Genomic DNA, 22,007 nt, shown 5'->3' with positions numbered 1-22,007 from the left:
ACACTTCCAGGGGTTACCACTGACCAGAAGTTCATTTGGCCCAGCCACTAAAATACATGGTTGCAAGAGTAGGTCAGAGAATGGATAGCCTGCAGAGAATGGGCGGCACGGTGGCGCAGCGGTAGAGTTGCTGCCTTAGTGCGCCAGAGGCATGGATTGGATCCTGGCTATGGTTGCTTGTCTATACGGAGTTTGTACGTTCTCCCCGTGACCACGTGGGTTTTCTGCAAGAACTTTGGTTTCCTCCCACACTCCAAAGACGTACAGGTTTGTAGATTGATTGGCTTGGTACAAATGTAAAAATTGTCCCTCGTGTAGGATAGTGTTAGTGAGCGGGGATCGCTTGTCGATGTCGACTCGGTGGGCGCAAGGGCCTGTTTCTGTGCTGTATCACTAAACTAAAATAAATAACATGGTTGCAAGAGTAGGTCAGAGATTGGATTAGCTGCAGAGAGTTGTCGCCTTACAGTGCCAGAGACCCGGGTTCAATCCTGAGTATGGGTGCTGTCTGTACCAAGTTTGTACGTTCTCCCCGTGACAACATGGGTTTTCCCCGGGTGCTCCGGTTTCCTCCCACCCTCCAAAGACATACAGATTTGTAGGTTAATTGGCTTTGCTGAAGATTGTAAATTGTCCCCAGTGTATAGGATAATGCTAGTGTACGGGGTGATCGCTGGTCTGTGCAGACTCAGTGGGCCAAAGGGCCTGTATCTATAAACTAAACGACATGAAACTAAAGAATGAGTCAGAAGCGTGAGGGGAAACTTTCCACTTGCCTGGATTGGTTCTGCTTCACCAACCTTGAAGAAGCTCAACACCATATAGCCCACTTGATTAGCAGCCCACACACAACACAAACATTAATTTATTCCACCACCAACACACACTACACAGAACAGTACAGGAACAGGTTATTAGGTACACAATGTCTATGGTGAACAGATTGAATCTTTCTGAATGCACATGGTCCATATCCCACCATGCCAGGTATATTCATGTCTATCTAAAAGTTTCTTAAATGCTACCATTGTATCCTCCACCGCCACCCTAGGCAGCATGTTCAGCACCCACCACTCTACATTAAACCTGCCCCATATCTCCTTTAAACCTTCTTCCTCTGACCTTCAACTGATCTCATTTAAACCCACTGAATAATGAAAGACCTAGAGTGGATGTGAAGAGGTTGTTTCCAGTAGTGGGAGAGTCTAGGACCAAAGAGCACAGCAATTTCTTTAGCCAGAACATAGTGAATCTGTGGAATTTATTGCCACAGACAGCGGTGGAGCCATTGGGTATTTTTAAAAGCGTTTAAAATATTTATTTTAAGGTATTTTTATATATTAAAGTATTTTTAAAAACCATTTAAAATAGGTTACGGTGATAGACACAAAATGCTGGAGTGACTCAGCGGACCAGGTAGCATCTCTGGATAGAAGAAATGGATGACAAATGGGCTGAATGGTCTCATTCTGCTCCCATGTCCAATGATCTTAAACTTATGTCCGCTAGTATTTTATAATCCCACCCCGGAAAAGACGCTCCGACTGCCTACCCTGTCTTTGTCTCTCAAAATTTTATAAAATTGTAACAAATCTCCCCTCAGCCTCTGATGGTCCTGAGAAAAGAATCCAAGTTTGTCCAACCTTTCTTTACTCTTTAATCCAAATGGCATCCTGGTGCACCATACCTCTGCTGCACCATACAATGTATACAATATAAAAACTGCGCTGTAATTCTTCATTCAGAGACGTTGAAAGCAATTCCATGACCAGCAATCTCTGGCAGCAGGAAGGACAAGGGCTACAGTTATTGCGGATCACCAGCAGGGTCCACTCCAAGAAATATACTACACTGATTTGGAAACTTCTTGTGTTCCTTCATTATTGTTGGGTTTGAATCCTGCAAATCCTCCTGTTCCTGTCCCCGGTGGCACATTAGGACCACCTTCACCAAATGAACCGCAACAGTCGGGAAGACTCTGGGGCAATTAGGGATGGGCAATAACTGCCGGCCTTGTCAGTGCTGCCCAGATCTTGCAAAATGAATTGCAAACTATGAAAGAGGATAGTTCCATGGCCACCAACGGTGTGGGAGTTGCCTGCCTTTGGTCCCAGTCTGTCTTGTGAAGTGAGGTGTGACTTACTGGTGAGATACAGGTGCTCAATGCTGCCCCTGGTGCCCAAAGACCAGGGAAGTTAATGCTTTGTTAGAAGGATGTCAGAATACATGTAATCACGTCGCTCGTGCTTGTGCTTTCATAGTAATTATGACCATAATGATGAAGGTATTGTCACAGCAGGGGGTAATCAGGGTGGCAGGGAGGGGGGATGGAAGGGAGGGGAAGAAGATGAGGGGGGGAAGAGAGGGGGGGAAGAAGATGGGATGTTCACATCAGGCTGTGGAGCTCAGACAGAGGAAGACAAAGGATGCATAAGATCGAGAAGCAGAGAGATAACCGAAGGGTCTGATTGAAGGAACAACATACCGACACAGAAATATGTGGGTGTACAAGATAGTCAGTCTTGGGAAGTGAAAAGTAAGGAATGCACTTGAATGGAAGTCAGGCACATAGAGAACATGGGAGATCTGGAAATACAGTTCCATGGTTCCCTGGAGGTGACAAGTCAGGTAGGCAGCGTGGTGAAGAAAGCCTTTGGCTCACTTGCCTTCTTTGGGAATGGTATTGAATACATAGGTTGGGACATCACCATGCAACTGTACAAGTGTGTGTAGCTCTGGTTACACAGCTGGAGGAAGGACTATCATTAAGTTGGAAATGGTGCAGAAGACCTTGGCTTGTGGGCTTGAGTTATAAGGATAAGTGGATAGTTGGGGACAACAGCTGGGTTCTGACCTTATTGGGGTGTACAAGTTCACGAGGGGCATGGATAAAATGAGTGCTCACAGTCCCTTTTCCCAGGGTAGAGGATTCTAAAAAAGGCCTAGGCTTAATATTGAGGAAAGGTTTAAGAGGGACCCCAGAGACAACTTTTTTCACTCTGGAGGTAGTCCTTATCTGGCCCCTAGAGGAAGCTATAGAACCGGATACAATTACAACTTTTAAAAGAAATTTCAACACATATTTGGAGAGGAAGCATTCAGAGGGCGGTGAACCAAATGCATGCAAATGGGACTAGTCCAGGATGCCATCTTGTTCTACACGGACAGAGTGGGCTGAACGGCCTGTTTCTGTTCTGTGTAGCTCTCTGACAGTATGACGATGTGGAGAACAAGATCAATGGCACAAAGCGAGAGATAGGGAGAAAGACGAAGGAAAATGCATCATTATTTCAAGGGCCTAATGAACAAGGGCAAAGGCTGAATTACTGAGGGCAGACAGATACTGGTTTAAACTGAAGACAGACACAAAAAGCTAGAGTAATTCAGCGGGTCACACAGCATCTCTGGAGAGAAGGAATGGGTGAGTTGGAAAAGGAAGAGCCAAGATTCTTCTTCAGACCGAGAGTCAGCCGGAAAGGGAAACGAGAGCTATAGATGGTGATATCGAGAGATATTTAAAAAAATCAATGAAAGATATGCAAAACAGTAACGATGATAAAGGGGACAAGCAATTGTTAGCTGTGGCCTAGGTGAAAATGAATTATAGACAATGAATGAGTTGCTTAAAGGAAATGAGGTGTCACAACCTCAGCACCAACTTACTCTTGACAACTGGTCAATCTCTTTCCCGAAGATAGACACAAAAAGCTGGAGTAATTCAGCGGGACAGGCAGCATCTCTGGAGAGAAGGAATGGGTTGTGTTTCCTGTATCTGTGCTCATGCTCTGCCTCCTCATGGGTGAATCATGCAAATAGACATTTCTTCCAAGCATATTTTATAAAAATTTTTAGATATTTACAGGAAATATTATTGAAAATAGAAAACACACATTACACTTCCTCCAGACATTCCACCCCCCCCCCCCCCCCCCACAACATCGGGTGGCAAAAGCACTGCACAGGGTGGCACTGGGTATCATGCATCAAGGAGGTGCCACCCTTGAGCCACGTTCTCTCCACACATGAGGTGTTGAGACGTGAGGTGGTGGGGGGGAGGGGGGCCAGGACACCCCGTAATGGCTCCTTGTGCCAGGAGGGTGATGGGGGGGAATGTTGATCACGGACACCCCAGCTACAGATTCCCACCCCGGATGCAAAGTGCATGCGTGCTTGGCGAAGTCATGATCGGGGCTTTTGCTGGGATGTCTTCACCATGAAAGAGCCCGGCCAGCACTCAGTGACTTGCCCACCTGCATGAAGTGGTGAACCAGTGCGGCCATTTTGCATTTTATTCGGGGGTGGGGAGAAGGAGGGGTTACCACAGGAGAAGTAAAATACATTCCTTAAATTCCCAGTAAATGAGTGACTGAATCCGTACAAGTGAGTTCGGCGACATTCATGATCCAATTCACCACAATCGTTGAAACAAATGCTGAGGAAATGAGATATTCAATACTCTTGGCCTACAATTATTTCACTGGCCGGAAATGGGGTTTTCCAAAGTCTTGTACTCAGCGGAGCCACAGTCTCTGCAACATTAACCAGCAAGCTGACGCTTTAGTTCTCCGTCCATTTCATTTCCAGCATGGACTGCTTTGCCCCCTCGCTGCTGTCTTCAGACAGCCGCTGGGCCCCACTCACAGTGTTTGCACCATCACAGGGAAGAGCAGGGAGAGGTGCTCAGCCCCTTTAATTGGCAGCTTGTGGCTGGTGTAGTGGTTGATCACCTCCGGAACGCCATCAAAGGGTGGGCTGTTCTGGCCGAGAATGTACTTGGAGTCTTTCGTTCTGCTGAACTTCATGTGCATGTACCCTTGGCTGCTCCTGCATGCAGGAAAAGAGAGAAAAAAGATATGAAGGCTTGAAATTGCTTAACAAGGGAGGGCTACACGCTTTCTCTGAGTTACTCCAACATTTTACGTCTATCTTCGGTGCAAACTAGCATCTGCAGTTCTTTCCCACACACTTTCTCCTTTTTGTGTTTTACAAGATGAATTTCAGTCCAAGGGACTCCTGATCTAATTTGACTTGAGTGTGTTACAGAATCGAATCATCCTGCATGCGAATAGTCGGTATGTTGGACTAGAAATTATGTCGGCGGGGAGCATGATTGTATTCCCATCATGGAAATGCATCCCTTCACAATCCGAATCAATGGATCAAGGGCTGCCAGGAAAATGTCAAGCCTCAGGTACAGGGTACGCCGGCTTCCAATCACCAAGAGGGCTCTTTACAACCCATGTCTAATTGCTGAAAAGCTCTTGTTCATTCTGCACTGTATGAAGTGCGTAACTCTTTTCATTATCAGAGATTCTTAACCTTATCAACATGAAACATCAAACCTGTTTCTCTCCCCGCAGATGATATCTGACTTGCTGAGCAATTCCAAGAATTTCCGCATGAGTTGAGTTGCTGCATTACAGTGTCAGGGACCAGTGTTTGACCCTACTACAGGTGCTGTCTGTACAGAGTCTGTACAGAGTTTATACGTTCTCCCCGTGACCTGGGTGGGTTTTCATCCGGGATCTGGAAGTGATAATCACTTTGTACGATTATTTATGGACTAAGGTATATTTGCTATGCCACGGAAAATTGGCACGGTAAAGTTAGAAATTAATCTGTTCAATTGTTCAGAAACCTCTCATTGGTGTGTAGTTCATCTTGCTTCTTTTATTTGTGCAGAACTGGCTGTTCCCAGCGGAGAACCAGTCAGGGGTTGTGATAACTGTGTCACATCTTGCTCAAAATTGCAGGAGAAAGCAGGGTTGGCTGGAGAAGCAACACTTGCCTGGTCTGCACACGGAAAAATGGACACAGATTTATCTCTGAGTAAAACAAGGCATAAATTAAGTTCACTCCTCAGTTATTTACATTCCGAAACAGTTTTAAGCTGCCAGCTAAAAACTCAATCAGTTGAATGAGTAAGTGGACAGTGGACCGTTAAAATTCAACAAAATGACAGGCGCTCCGTGCTGTTCTGAATCACTCAACTGCATAACGTTCAGAGATCGCACTCTTGGTATCAGCTTTCCTCAGCCAGTTTTTTCCTAAATTGGTTTGCTATGGTTTCCAAAAAGCTATTACTCAACTGATGTGTAGCCCTGTTGCTCTAACAGCTTAATCACAAATTCACTGCTTATCTAACACTTGTTAACCATGGTCTTATAAGGGCCATGCCAGGAGTTATTTCAAAAGCTGCCATACTTTGATCGAGAGCTTTCTTCAGTCCAAGTTTATGTTTTATTTATGGGTTATGGGGCTTGCTGGTAAGGACAACCTTTAATGTCCACCTCTAAATGCTCTTGGAGAATGTGTGCAAAAAACCACTTTATCCTGAATCACTTCCAACTGTGTAGAGTCTCACAGTTTGTTGGAAAGGGTTTCCCAGGGTTTGGCTGAGTGTCGACAGTATGGAGAAATATGTCCAAAACAAAATGGCGTGTGAGGAGAACTTGAAGGCAGTGATGTCTCCACATGTGCACATCCTTTGCCTTTCTAGATCTTAGAGGCTGCAAATTTAGGTGGTGGAGTGAAAAAGATTGAGTGGACTGTGGCAGAAACCCAAGGAGATACAAATTTGGAGCAGGAGTTGGCCACTCAGGTTTAGACATTAGAGATACAGCACGGAAACAGGCCCTTCGGCCCACCGAGTCCACGACGACCAGCGATCATCATACAATAACACTATCCCACACACTAGGGGTAATTTTACAATTTTACCGAAGCTAATTAACCTACAGGCCTGTACATTTTTGGAGCGTGGGAGGAATTCGGAGTACCCGGAGAAAACCCATGTGGTCATTGGGAGAAAGTACAAACTCCGTGTAGACAGCATGCACCCATAGTCAGAATCGAACCCGGGTCTCTGGCACTGTAGGCAGCAAGTCTATAGCTGCGCCACTGTGCCGCCCATAATGGATAATGGTTACATTCTGTGCGCGGGCCGACCGGACTTTAGACTCTGGCAGCAGAATGGCGGCAAAAATGGTGGGGTCTGCATGTGTAAATATGCAAAATGAATTTCACTTTGCAGTTACATGTGTGACAAATAAGGCTCCATTAAACCACTGAGTTATTGAAACCAAGCTGCACCAGTGATGGAGGGACAGGGACTGTATGCTAATAGGCCTTTCTCACGGGGCGACTTGACGCAAGAGTTAACCAGAGTTTAACATCGTGGGAACCTCGTGCGATAACAGTACGGCATTCATGGACCACCGTGGACCACCGTGGCGCTAACGGCAGGTAATCGTGTAACTTGGTGACTCGGGAGAAAATTCAAGCAAGCTTGAATTTCTCCAAGAGTGACTTGTACACTTGTGGTTGAGCATTTCAACATTATATGAACGTAGTGGCCAGTGCGATATCCGTGCGATATCCGTAATAACTCTTGCGGTTACCGTGGGAACTCCTGCGAACGGTAAACCCGGAAGCTGGACAGAGGGGACAGAAGGTGAGTAAAAATTGTCTTCTGTGGGATTGAATTTAAAAAATAAAGATTTGCATCCGCATATGGACATCAACTTATTCATGAGTTATGTTAAGAAAATAACTATCTATCTATCTTCTATCTATTAATATATAAAACTCAAACCCATCCGTCCGCCTGCAGTACGGATCCCTTCCTGCCTTTTGATTCGTTGACGGCTGCTCCTTCCTATCAGCTTCCAACACACTTCGAAACAAAGTTGCAAGACAGGAACACTGAACTTTTCACTGCTGCAGCAGGCAGGGGAGGTGCAATTGAGGGAGGCAGGGAAGTACTGGAAACTTACATTTGGCAACGGCTTCAGTTCCATTGGAGGAGACGGGTGCATGGTGGAATATTGGGTTGGGGGAATCACACCATTGGGGGAGCAGACCCAACGGGTCTGCACTTGGTCTAGTATACATTTAAAACTCTGGCCCCATCCAACCGACTGCCGACCGGCGCCCTTCCTGCCTTTCGATTCGTGCCCGATACTCGCAGATGTCCAATCGGAATGGCCGATGCTCGCAGATGTCCAATCGGAATGGATTCATTTGCATGTACGGCTGCCAGCTGCATTTCTTCCTTTGATTCATTGCCACGCCCAATCCAGACGCTCAATCTCCGAGATATTTTCCATTTCGGTAGAGATTTCGCTTTTCTTTCTAAGTATCTGCTCCTCATTTCATTTCGTCGTGTTGAAGTACACGTTTTTAATCAAATCCTTCTCCCCCCCTCCCCCATCCACCCCCAAGTATTTCAAAAATAAACAGGCTTCTCCATTTACATGTCAGCTTCCAACACATTTCGAAACAAAGTTGCAAGACAGGAACACTGAACTTTTCACTACTGCAGCAGGCAGGGGAGGTGCCATTGGATTTTTTTTTAAAGAGGCAGGGCAGTGCTGGAGTCTTACTTTTGAGAACGGCTTCAGTTCCATTTGGGGAGACGGGTGCATGGTGGAGTATTGGGTTGGGGGATCACACCATTGGGGGAGCAGACCCAACGGGTCTGCACTTGTAATCTTTAAAAGGGACTTTACTGAAAGGTCCCGCATTTTTATGGTCCGTGAGAAATTTTTCACATGTACTTCTTTGAGAGATACAGCTCGGAGTCCTCGCCGACTAGCGATCGATGCCTTTCTGAAGCAGGGTCCGGAACGCTACCAATCAATGTTCTTCAGAGACCCGTGTAAGGAGTGAACTGCACATGCTGGTTTAAACCGAAGACAGACACAAAAAGCTGGAGTAACTCAACGAGTCAAGCAGCATCTCTGGAGACAAATAGATGATGTTTCGGGACGAGACACATCTTCAGACTCAATTCCGATTAGGATGTCTGAAGAAGGATTCCGATTCGAATCGCCACCTATTCTTTTTCTCCAGAGATGCTGCCTGACCCGCTGACTTACTCCAGCTTTTTATGTTTTTCTTCCCAGATCTGACTTGGGTAACTTAGGTAACTTACACTCTCTCTCTCTCCCCCATGGTCAGGATCGAACCCCGGTCTCTGGGGCTGTGAGGCAGCAACTCTACCACTGCGCCGCATGTAGTCAGATTTAATAAATTGCTGGTGTTGCTTCCAAAGACATTGATAATATTAGATCAGAATTGCATCTTTCCGCTAATAGTCAATTATTAGTCAATTAATAATAGAATCAATTATTGTTGGTGACATTTCACCTACGACTATCAGACTATTTTCGCAGAGGTAAGGGCCAATTAGGCATAGCAAAAGGTATGAACACTTTTAAACATTTTTTCCCGACTATTTTGTCAAATGCAAATACAGGGAGAATGATCAAAGTGCTCACATGGCTCACTCTGTTAGAAGCATTCTGAGTTTAAATGTTCCGTGTATTCCTTCTTAAAGTATAAATTTTTGTATGGCCAGGGGTGCGATTGAGAACAGCTGGGAAAGGGCGGAGGGGGCGTCACGAATAACAGCGTTTCCCTGGCCATATTATGGCCCATTCCCCAACCGTTACATTAATCAAGCTCTGTCTAATCCGCCTTCACACCATCCCCCTGTGACATGGGTTAGTCATTGCTGGGCGGGCTGTGGGCCGAATGGCCTGCCAACGGGAGTCAGAGACTGTCATTGAGATCCATTGTGCAGGAAGGAACTGCGGATGCTGGTATTTACCGAAGATAGACACAAACGCCACCTGTTCATTTTCTCCAGATATGTTGCCTGACCCGTTGAGTTACTTCAACATTTTGTGTCTGTGTTCACTATGAACATTGAATTATTTGATTTCAGGTAACTTACACTCTCTCTCTCTCCCCCCGCCCACCCCCTCCTGCCCCCCCCCCCCCCTCCCCCTCCCATGCAGTAAATGTCGGTTAACGCCAAGGTTTGCAACGATGGTCCCCTCTTGGGATCACACTATCCCTAGCCAACAATTGTCCTATCAGGGAACCAAATATAGACATAAAGTGCTGGAGTGACTCAGTGGGTCAGGCAGCATCTCTGGAGGAAAGGGTTAGGCGACATTTCGGGTCGGGACCCCTCTTCAAAATACCCTGCTGAGGTCATCTGTTGTTGGCGCTGATTTGTCCCGGTCTTTTCTTGCTTCCAGTTCCCCCCTACAATCATCCCGAAGAAGGGTCCCGACCAAAAATGGAATCTATTCCCTTTTCTCCAGAGATGCTGCTTGGCCCGCTGATTTACTCCAGCATTTTGTGTCTAATGTGCTGATTCAGACAGTTTTTGATTATCAAGGATTCTGCGCTGACTCTTTACAAGTACCACAGGTCCCCACCTTTATAAATTTCTATCTGGCAGTGTTTTCTGTCTCAGGAATTTCAGCCCTTTGTCTGTAGTTACTGTCATCAAATAGAGACAAAGGGCTGAAATTCCTGAGACAGAAAACACTGCCAGATAGAAATTTATAAAGGTGTGGATTTGTGGTACTTCTGAAACACATATTGGAAATTTAAACTTGGGCGCAACTAACATCGTCTAAGTAATGTGGCATCTTCCTGCAGTAAAGTCACGGCATTAGTACAGGCATGTCTCCAAATGAGGCAATTCAACCAAGGGAGGATATTTATAGTGTGTTGAAAAAAAAAGTGACATCATTTGTGCCACGTGACACTTCACAGTTCACAATGTTCATTCAAGATTTAACGGGAAAGCTCGGGAGACGGACAAGTCACTCGCACAAATAACAGAAATGCCGAGTACCATGGGAACTCTTTATCTACCCCCCCGTTATATCGTGTGATATCGTGCTAGACCACGACCACTTCACTCTGGTTACATCTTGCGTCAAGTCACCCCGTGAGAAAGCGCTTTAAAGCTGGCGGATGGAGACCCCATGAATCCGATTGCTTTATCTGCAATGTTTTTAAGATTATCATGGGTTTTTGGAGCTGCACATATCCAGATAAGTGGAGTGTACTCCATACTACCACGGATTTAAGAATTGCAGGTATCAAAGGCTTTGGGAGCTAGAGGGTAAATAAGATCTTGCAGCCACAGTATTTATGTAGCTAGTTTAGTTGCGTTTTTGGTCAAGAGTGAATTATAGATACTTAGTGCATAGAAACAGGCCCTCTGGCTCAGCAAATCTGTGAAGACTATGAAATACCAATTTATATGGATCCTACTTTATTATCGCCATCTTCGCATCATCTCACCCGACGGATTCCACTCCCACTTTTCAAAAGTAGCGACATTTACAGTGGCGAGTTAACCAATCAACCTGCACACCTTTGGATGTTGCAGGAAACTAGAGTACCTGGAAGAAACCCACATGGTCACAGGGAGAACATGTAGACTCTGCGTAAACAGACTGGATTATATCCACATCATATTCCCCTCCACCGCCACCTCTGCTGCACCTATATTCCTTCCTCTGACTTCACATTTCGTGCCTCTTCTATCCATGTCTGCTTATCTCACACTTTTTGTCTTTTTATCTTTGCCCTTTGTCCAACCATGTACCAATCAAACCTCCCATCACCTGTATCCACCTATCACTTGCCAAACTTTCCCCTGCCCCATCCCTTTTCCAGCTTTCTTCCCCCACTCTACAATCCAGCCGGAGGAAGGGTCCCGACCCAAAATATCGCCTGCCCATGTTCCCCAAGGTTGCTGCGGGACCCACTGCATCACTCCATAACTTTATGTCTTTTTTAGTGCGTATTTATACATATCGTGTTGTTACATGCAGAGACAACTCGAATTTTCACTTCAGGTTCCACGAGCAGTTACTTCTGTTGGTGTCGAACAGAAGGTTATCTCACGTGCCAGGAATCTGTCAGACATACAGTCAGTGATCTTGTGTGCCCCTGTCTCCATTTATGGAACATAATTAGCTTGGGAAAAGGAGAAAGAAGAACATCCCGGCATGTGTAAAGGGCACGCAGATATTGTAGGGAGATAAATCAATCTCTGTAATTCTTCAACCTTTCATGGAGTTAAAGTGCAGGCATATAGGTCATCCCAACAAATCCTCAGTTTATATAATAATCCCGTAACGCGCTGTGCTTTCAGTATGATTATTTTACACATCATAGACTTTAATCCAAGGATTTATTGTGACCTATTATCACTTTTGGGTTTGTTGCTCAGCCTCTGTTAGCTTGAGGAGGTTGTGCTGTGTGAGTGAGACATCAAAGCAGATCCTGTCTGCTCCTGCAGGTGGGTGGAGCAGATCCCATGGAGCAACTTCGAAGAGCAGGGAGCACTGATGACTCTGGCCGATGGTAGTATCTTTAAACAATTTCACCTGCAGTTTCTCTGGTCATTAGGATGGCAATGTTTGTGGCAGCCTGCTGTGTGCTTGTTGCATGCTGTCTCATAGAGTCATAGAAAGACACAGCATGGAAACAGGACCTTCGGCCCACAAAATCTGTGCTGACCATCAACTACACACTTACATTTTTTTAATCCCATTATTTTATTCTCCCTATGTTCTAAAACTTGTCTACTCACTCGGTGTAACTTATAATAGCCAATGCATGGTGGCAGGGCGGCACGGTGGCGCAGCGGTAGAGTTGCTGCCTTAAAGCGCCAGAGACTACGGGTGCTGTCTGTATCGGAGTATCTCCCCATATATTCTCCCCGTGACCTGCATGGGTTTTCTCTGAGATCTTCAGTTTCCTCCCACACTCCAATCGCTGGTCAGTGCGGACTCGGTGGGCAGAAGGGCCTGTTTCCGAGCTATATCTCTAAACTAAACTAAACAATGAACATACCAACTCATGTGTCTTTGGGAGGAAAGCAAAGTGGCCACAGGGAGAACGTGCAAACTCCACACAGATAGCACCAAGGTCAGATTGAAGCTGCGTGTCCGGTGCTGTGAGTCAGCGGCTCAATAAACTGTGTCCCTGTGCCAGTCTTTAGGATCTGAAGATCCGTGACTAGACTTAAAAAAATACTTGTTGATCGTACAGTCCTTTGAAATGTCCCCAAGTCATGAAAGGTGCCAGATAAATAGAAGCACTTCTCCCAGATTTAGTACGCATACCAAAACACTCTAGTTTGATCTAAGCAATGATAAACAGGTGGTGTAGGGAGGAACTGCAGATGCTGGTTTAAACCGAAGTTAGACACAAAAAGCTGGAGCAACTCAGCAGGTCAGACATCTCTAGACAAAAAGAATGGGTGACATTTCAGGTCGAGACCCTTCTTCAGACTGAGAGTCAGGCGGTGGGTATCTGGAACAAACTGCCAGAGGAGGTCGTTGAGGCAGGTACTGTAACAACAATTAAAAGACATTTGGACAGGTACATGGACAGGAAAGAATTAGAGGGATATAGAACAAATGTGAGCAGTTGGGAAAAGTTTAATGGGGCATCTTTGTTAGCATAGACAAGTTGGGCCGAACGGCCTATATCTGTGCTGAATGAGTCTGTGACCACAGGAAAGTTATGACAATTGATCTTGGCGAACATATAATGGGCTACTGGGTACACATAGATCCATTTTGACAGTGGCAATCTGTAAAAAGATTAAATAGGGAAGCAGGTGTTCGACTAATGACCTGAGCGATATCTGCCTTTTATTTTTACGGAACCTCAAACCCATTTGCGGAGCAAAAGTTATATTAGTCAGAAGGAATAGCCTCTTAGGTGTAAGAAGGAACTGCAGATGCTGGTTTAAACCAAAGATAGGCACAAAAAGCTGGAGTAACTCAGCGGGACAGGCAGCATCTCTGGAGAGAATGAATGGCTGGCGTTTCGGGTCGTGACCCTTCTGCAGACTCTTAGAGGTGTTGGATGTGAGCTGTGGCACCTGTATCTCAGGGAAAGAATGATGGACGGAACAATGGCAAGTGGGACTGCAGAATGCTATATCCCCGATGGCACAAAAGTACCCTTGAAGTGAAATTATCAGCAACAAATGAGCCGAAGGAAGAATTAACAAACTAAATCTGTTTATAGCATATGAGGCTATTATTGAGGTTAAAATGCTTGGGTGATTGTGCACAAGATACTGACTGTATTGGTACACAGAGGCAGCCAGGCAGAATTAACAGCAAAATTCTGGCATAAAGCTGACTCACTCTCTGCCATAATTCGGCATGTAATTAGATTCCATACAGTTCCCTTGTGTGCACTTTTAATCATTTATCCTTCAATAAAAGTAAACAAAACATCGACACCCTCCCTACTTACTTCCCTTCCTGCACTTACATCCTGATTAGATTCTGCAGGGTTATCGTTTCCCTGGAGAGGGGCAGTGGGAAGAAAGATTGAGGGGACAGTGAGAGGAGATTTATCTGTCTAAAATAGATGGGCTCGTGGGGCTTAATTTTGCAGGCTGCTCTGTCCTTGACTTCACTGAGTCTTAGAATAGAGCGTTATGGAGATTATATATAATAATGGTTGGAAGCCACTTTGCTGAAGATATCAAGACCAGGGATAAGGGCTTGTATAATTCCATTCCCTAGTCAAGGGCATGAGGACTTTATGGAGTATCCCCACAGCTGCAGTGAATAGCAGGATGCTATGTTTCAGTTTTGAGGTGAGACTTAATAGGCTGGGTTTCTTTGAGCATCCTTTGGCCTGAGTGGAGTGAATGTAAAATTATGGGAAGCGTGGATAGGGAAGAAAGTAAGAACCCTCTCCCGATGGCAGAGAGGATAGATTTAAAGTGAGGAGTTAGATGCTTAGAGGATGTGAGGAAAAATCATTTCATCCAGCAATGGTTGCAACCTAGAGTGTGCACTCTGAGAAGATGGTGGATCCAGGAATTCTCACAACATTCAAGAACCATTTGGGCACACACTTGAATTGTCAAATCATATAGTAAACGACAGCAGATGCTGGTCAAGGAGATTGGCACAGACAGGTGTTTGATGGTCAGCGTGGGTATGGTGGGGTGAAGGACCACATGGCGGCACGGTGGTACAGCGGTAGAGTTGCTGCCTCACAGCGCCAGCGACCCGGGTTCGATCCTGACCACGGGTGCTGTGTGTTCGGAATGTGCACGTTCTCTCCGTGACCTGCATGGGTTTTCTCCAAGTGCTCCAGTTTCCTTCCACATTCCGAAGACGTACAGGTTTGTAAGTTAATTGGCCGCAGGTAAAATTGTAAATTGCCCCTAGTGTATGGGATAGATCTAGTGTACGGACAATCGCTGGTCGGCGCGGACTCGGCAAGTCAAAGGATCTGTTTCCCCGCTGTATCTCTAAACTCTAAACTAAACATAGTTAAGTGCTTGATGGTCAGTATGCATATGGCGGGCTGGTGGGCCTGCCCCTGACCTGTATAACGCCATGGCATATTGGAGATGTAGTGTATACAAAGTATGGCTGAGGAGTGCAGGAGATTCAGTGCTGAAAGATATGTCCAACCAGAGTTGGCATCCTGATTGGAAAGCCTTCCTACATAGTTATTTCATGAACTTGTGCATGGAGTGGAACGCCAGTGGCTGCTTAAATTGGAAACGCTGGCTGTATAGGTGACAGGTGCAGACGTGTGTCAGGCCTGAAGGGGTTGGGGGAAGAGGACGGACTCCAAACACTGGCAGAAACTCAAATCCACATTTGCAGCTGGTTCATTCCCATCACTGCTTCTGTTTTGCACTAATGACACCATCTGCTGCTTCCCTGAGGCATAGCTGTTATTACAGTGGGAACAGTCCCAAATGGAGACTTTAAGAGTGTTAAACCATTGGATGAGCAAAAGACTATTTACTCTCCTGGTGATGGGATAGATGCAGTTGGACGAGGCAGTCTTGTCGCTAGAGCCCTCTGCACCGCCATCTCATTTGGCAACTGAACCATCCTACCGCCAACGAGAGAGATCCTAAGCTACTTTTTTTGATCTTTGATCAGTCTGAAGAAGGGTCTCGAACTGAAACGTCACCCATTCCTTCTTTCCAGAGATGCTGCCTGTCCCTCCAGCATTTTGTGTCTATCTTTGATCGGACTTTACTGGACTTTACCTTGCACTAAATGTTATTCACATTATTCCCTATATTATGCATCTGTACACTGTGGATGGCTCAATTGTAATTAGGTATTGTCTTTCTGCTGATTAGTTAGGAGGCAACAAAAGCTTTTCACTGTACCTCGGTACATGTGACGAAAAACTGAACAAACATACAAATTTGAGTCAGGGCAAGAGGCATAGAGCAGTACGTGCGTGCGTGAGTGGTGTGTGTGTGTGTGTGTGTGTGTGTGTGTGTGCGTGTGTGCGTGTGTGTGTGTGTGTGTGTGTGTGTCTGTTTGCGAGCATGCGTGCATTGTGTGTAGGTGGGACGATTAACTTGGGACCACCAAAAGAATTTGGTGCACATTACCTTAATGTGAACTGTAATCTAGTTTAAAAATTCCCCTCTGGAAGGCTTGGAACTTAGGTCAACAGCAGACAGATAGGAGCTGATTAAGAGACAAGTGCTATTAGCAGCCTAATGTAATATTCATGAGCTAAGTTTCAGAATGCTTTAATCTTTACAACAGCAAGGGAACAGAATGCTCCACACATTATAATGCATTTTATGTGAAGAATAGCACTATAAACCAAAGATCTTATAGCGGGAGAGGGAGTGCGAGGTCCGGGGCAGCGGGGCAGCGGGAGAGGGAGTGTGGGGCCCGGGGCAGCGGGGCAGCGGGAGAGGGAGTGCGGGGTCCGGGGCAGCGGGAAGAGGGAGTGCGGGGCCCATGGCGGCGAGGAGAGTGCGGGGACAGGAAGAGGGGGGACATTGTAGTGAGGGAGCAGGCGAGTGGGGGGCGGGGGAGAGTGGGGGGGGGGGGGGATAAGGCCTAGTGTGTGTGAAGTTGCGGGGAGGTTTACAATGTTTCTTATTTACAATGTTTCTTATTTAATGTCCCTTGTCTAGTCTGAAATAAAGTTCATTATTGGATCAGAAGAAATATAATTGTGTGTGTTATATGATTATATACATTTATATAATTTTCATGTATGTGTGTTTATAAACAAGTTATTATTTAACAAGAGTTAACAGAATTATGAACTAACATAATTATGAATCTAACCCTATATCACGCACAAAAAGTTCCCCCGCAGTGTCAATTACCCTGCGAGCCGGGTCGGTACCGGTTACTACAAAATCAACTCAAACACTGCTTGTGAACCATTTAAAAAGAAATGATTTAAAAAACATTAAAAAAGACAATTACCAGAGTCAAATTTTATTCTTGACAGGAAGTATGAACTGACAGATTTATGAATCTAACCCACACAAACTGTTGCCCCGCAACATTGATTACACTGCGAGTCGGGTCGGGTCAGGTAGGCTCAGGTTACTAAAATGGGCGGGGAAAAATGCCCAGGAACCCCTCCATAGCGTACTACACGTCAGCCCATTGCATTTAGCAGGAGTAGCCTATCTTGCTCCGCTATAAGATCTTTGCTATAAACCATCATCAGCTGAGGACAGTTTCCAATCTACAGCTAAACTGAATTGACTTCCTATGGAATAGCAGTATAAAGTATAAAGCCACTTTATCTCCCAGTTACTATTTCCTCCACATTTCTATATTTCTTTGTGATGTAGAAAGAGGTTATTTGGCCCATCAAGCATATGCCGACTCATGGAGCAATCCCATTCTCTCACTAATTTTCACTGTAACCTGTTCTACCCACATCGCCATTAGCAACCGCCAGGTTCTACAACTCTCCCGCACACTGGGGAACAAAGGAAGGCTGAGTAGAGTGATGTGGCATCCAAGGAAGGGGATGGCTGGAAGTCAGCAACAACTATGGAGATTCTATTATTTGCCACACAAGGCTGTGGAGGCAAAGTCAGTGGATATTTTTAAGGCAGAGGTTGATAAATTCTTGATTAGTACGGATGACAAGGGTTATGGGGAGAAGGCGGGAGCAGGGGATTAGGAGGGAGAGATAGATCAGCCAGAGTAGACTTGATGTACCAAATGGCCCAATTCTACTCCTATCACTTATGATCTTGCCTGGTACACGCACCTCTCTTTAAGAAGTAGAGCATGGACTTTGAACATGACGCCAAAACATGGTGCCTCCTGCATGCGGCTCAGTAGATTATTCCTGCACACTTGTTAATCGGGGATCGGGGGATATGGTGATACTCTACGATGTTTGTAAGGAAAATAATTTCACTGTGTTGACAATTAACAATAAAAAGCACTTTTGACTATTGAAGTTACAGTGGCCAATTAACTTGCCAGCTTGCATGATTTTGGCAGAAAACCAGAGCACCCCAAACATGCCCAGGCGGCCGCAGGGAGAATGTGCAAACTCCACACAGACAGCACCAGAGGACAGGATCAAACCCAGGATCATGGTGGCAACAGCTCCGCTAACTGTATCACAGTGCCACCCTGAATGAGACCATGCAATCACCCCCCATTTTTTTGGTTCCTATGCACAGGATAGATGCATCCAATAGACAATAGACAATAGACAGGAGACAATAGGTGCAGGAGTAGGCCGTTCAGCCCTTCGAAGCAGCACCGCCATTCAATGTGATCATCCAGTACTATGAATAAGACTGAAGTAAGAATCCAGCCAGTATATTATCATATCCTGAACATTAGCTCAATGAACTTTATAGCTAATTATAGTTGATGCATTTCAATGCACTTTATTGTTAATTACTGCTGAGATGCAGCCAAGGCAATCTGAGAAAACTTGCAGGGTTGGAAACCTGACAAGTGTGATTGAATAATTATAATATCTGTTTTGACTTTATATTTTCTGGAAGGATACGGAAAGAAGTTACTCGCTCAGTGTGAAAGGAAGCATGGGAATTGTGTTGTAACGTTCCATGGTTCTACAGTGTCTGTGTATTTGATTCTATTTAAAATTCCAGCCCACAGTTTCCTCCTGGCTTTCCTGACTCCTGCTGGGGTTTGATAGCACAGCTGGCACCCATCCTCACCACCGGCCCACCCTTCGTGTCTGAGCTGAAGACGTCTGGGTAAACTACCTCAGAGCTCAGGTTACCATAGCAGCCGTATCGATATGGGTAAAAACTGCGGCACGATGACGCAGTGGTAGAGTTGCTGCCTTCGGTAAAAGCCTTGGAAAGGGCGGCAAATCCGTGGAATTCATTGCCATAGAAGGCTGTGGAAACCAAGTCAATGGATATTTTTAAGGCAGAGATAGATAGATTCTTGATTAGTACAAGTGTCAGGGGTTATGGGGAGAAGGCAGGAAAATGGGGTTGAGAAGGAAAGATAGATCAGCCATGATTGAATGGCGGAGTAAACTTTACTGAATGGCCGAATGGCCTAATTCTGCTCCTATCACTTATGAACATGAACTTACAACGCGGGTGCGTTGTAAGTTCATGTTCATAAGTGATAGGAGCAGAATTAGGCCATTCGGCCATTAGAGACCCGGGTTCAATCCTGACTCTGGGTACTGTTCATATGGAGTCTGTAAGTTCTCACTGTGACCGTTTGGGTTTTGTTCGGGTGCTCTGGATTTCTCCCACATTCCAAAGAGTGCAGGTTTTTAGCTTAATTGGCTTCTATAATTTGCCCTATATCCTAGTATGTAAAATGCTAAAGTGGAATAATACTATTTATTGCACTATCCCACACACTAGGGACCATTTACAATTTTACCTGAAGCCAATTAACCTACAAACGTGTACGTCCTTGGAGACCCCTCTCTCTATAATATTATTAAGAGCCCCTTTAGTGCCAATTCCATTAGCGTTCTCATTCATGGGAATGCACCTTGAGCATTAACTTTAGTTTAGTTTAGAGTTACAGAATGGAAACAGGCCCTTCGGCCCACCGAGTCCATGCCAACCAATAATCACCCATACCCTAGTTCTATGTTATCCCAGTTTTGTATCCTACACACCAGGGGCAATTTTACACAAGCCAATTAACCTATAAATCTGCATGTCTTTGGAATGTGGGAGGAAATCGGAGCTATAAATCTGCATGTCTTTTGAATGTGGGAGGAAACCGGAGCACCCGGAGAAAACCCACGCGGTCACAGGGAGAAACTACAAACTCTGTGCAGACAGCACCTGTAGTCAGGATGGAGCCCAGGTCTCTGGCGCAGTAAGGCATCAACTCTACCTCTACACCACTGTGCCGCACTGTGCTGCGGAGTTCTGTGCCACTCTGAGCTAATGTTTATACCTTATACTGTACGTTTATACCAACCAACATCACTTGACCAGCTGATCTGAATATTATTCCCACTGCTGTTTGTGGGAACGTGCTGTGTGCACCTTTGCTGCACTGCAAGGGTACCATAGGGGACATTGTGCGGTTGTGCCAGGTGCTATTTAAATGCAAGATTCTTTTTCTGGAAACAAAAATCAATGAATATTAACAGTGATGTGGAGGGTTAACGACGTGGAAATAGCTGCTATAAAAAGCCAAAGTTGATAAGTTATGAGTTGTGCCAGTGTAATTGTTCCTGAGGAACTGGCTATGATTATTATAGCACTAAATAGTGCTATGATTAGCATTATTTGCTTGATTTAGGACGCTCCCCATGAAGAGAGCAAATGGTGTACCCGGGAGAATTTACTAAAATACAATTCAACTATATGCCCTGTACCAGAAAGGGCAATTAATGTCTGCAATAATCATAACAAATATATTCATATTTTAAACATAAATTAATATTTTTCATATTCTGAGGGCTTTCTGCTGCTCTCATACATAAGGGCACACCTCCTCATTTGTCTTTGAAGATGAGCTTAGATACGTATAGAACACCAGGAAATAGTATAAAGGCTGAGACCACAAGTGGGTAGTTTCTCGGCAATAGATGATGACTATTTCAATCGTTCCGCTAGTTGTGGAAGGTCAGAATCAATGACCAAAGGCGGGAACCTCACATTCTTGAACAACTGATAAGTTAATCAAAACCGAGGGATTCATAAAATACAGTACGTTACAATAATGGTTTGCCACAAGGCTGTGGAGGCCAAGTCTGTGGATACTTTTAAGGCAGAGATAGATAGATTCTTGATTAGTACAAGTGTCAGAGGTTATGGGGAGAAGGCAGGAGAATGGGGTTAGGAGGGATAGATAGTTCAGCCATGATTGAATGGTGGAGTAGACTTGATGGACAAATGGCCTCATTCTACTTCTATTCCTTATGACCTTATGGGATATGGATATCTTAATGCTGTTTTATCCTAGCCTAATGTGCTTACAACAGAAAATGTAAGTTTAGCCTTTAAGGCAACAATCGAGCTTTGGCAATGGGGCAGGCAGCATACTCTGGGCAGACTGGCTCCATGTATATCTCTTGACAGGTCACCAAGAACCCATTGGTTCAGTATACACACCAAGTCTGCAGAAGGGTCTCGATCCGAAACATCACCCATTCCATCTGTCCAGAGATGCTGCCTGTCCCGCTGAGTTACTCCAGCATTTTGTGTCTTTCTTAGGTAACAATGCACACCATATGACAAGGTAAATGTGGCGCATTCAGTAGAGTTGCTGCCTCATAACACCAGAGACACAGGTTCAGAGCTGACCTCGAGTGCTGTTTGTGTTGCGTGCATTTTTTGCCATCTCCCTGTGATTGTGCGTGTTTCGTCTGAGTTGTTCCGGTTTCCTCCTACGTTCCAGAATAACAATATAATGAATGTGTATTTGGGTGGCTGATGGTCGGCGGACATAGGGGGTGAAGGACCTGATTCTGTGCCGAACCTCTCTTGTTTCCTTGACTCTCCGGAAGGGCAGAAGGAAGAGGTCGGGGGTGCAATTCCAGAGATTGGGGCTCAGCTGCTGAAAACATGGATGTCAAAGATGTAGTAATGAAAATCAGGGAAGTTTAAGAGGACACATTTGTATGTGCACTGGTATCTAAATGCAGATTTGCACTAGATTACATTGAAGGGGAAAGATGAGACCATGTAAACATTTGTAAATGTACACTGTTTAGTTTAGTTTATTATTATCGTCAAGTGCACCGAGGTACAGCGAAAAGCTTTTTTGTGTTGTTAGGATGGATGCTAATTTCTTCCTTGGTTGCAGGGAAGGGATTTGCAGATGCTTTCATAGTCAGTACGGTGCAGCCATTGCATTAAATGGCAACATTGGTTCCCTCCACGATTGAACCGACAATCCTGGAACTTCATGACCATGGAATCA

At 45.2% G+C, this 22,007-nt stretch overlaps 1 protein-coding gene across 3 annotated transcripts in view; it reads right to left on the bottom strand.

Annotated features, from left to right (window-relative positions):
- Positions 1–4,300: 4,300 nt before the first annotated feature.
- The window catches only part of LOC129711284 (SH2 domain-containing adapter protein F-like), a 284,291-nt gene continuing 266,584 nt past the window's right edge, over positions 4,301–22,007 (bottom strand). For all 3 annotated transcript variants that reach the window (XM_055658827.1, XM_055658828.1, XM_055658829.1), the window contains one exon: positions 4,301–4,824. In XM_055658827.1, the coding sequence (XP_055514802.1) occupies positions 4,638–4,824 (187 nt within the window). In that variant the 3' untranslated portion in view covers positions 4,301–4,637. The remainder of the gene's footprint in view (positions 4,825–22,007) is intronic.

Source organism: Leucoraja erinacea, chromosome 29, assembly GCF_028641065.1.
Source record: "Leucoraja erinacea ecotype New England chromosome 29, Leri_hhj_1, whole genome shotgun sequence".
NCBI classification, from domain to species: Eukaryota; Metazoa; Chordata; class Chondrichthyes; order Rajiformes; family Rajidae; genus Leucoraja; species Leucoraja erinaceus.
This window is presented reverse-complemented; position numbering and strand designations above follow the sequence as displayed.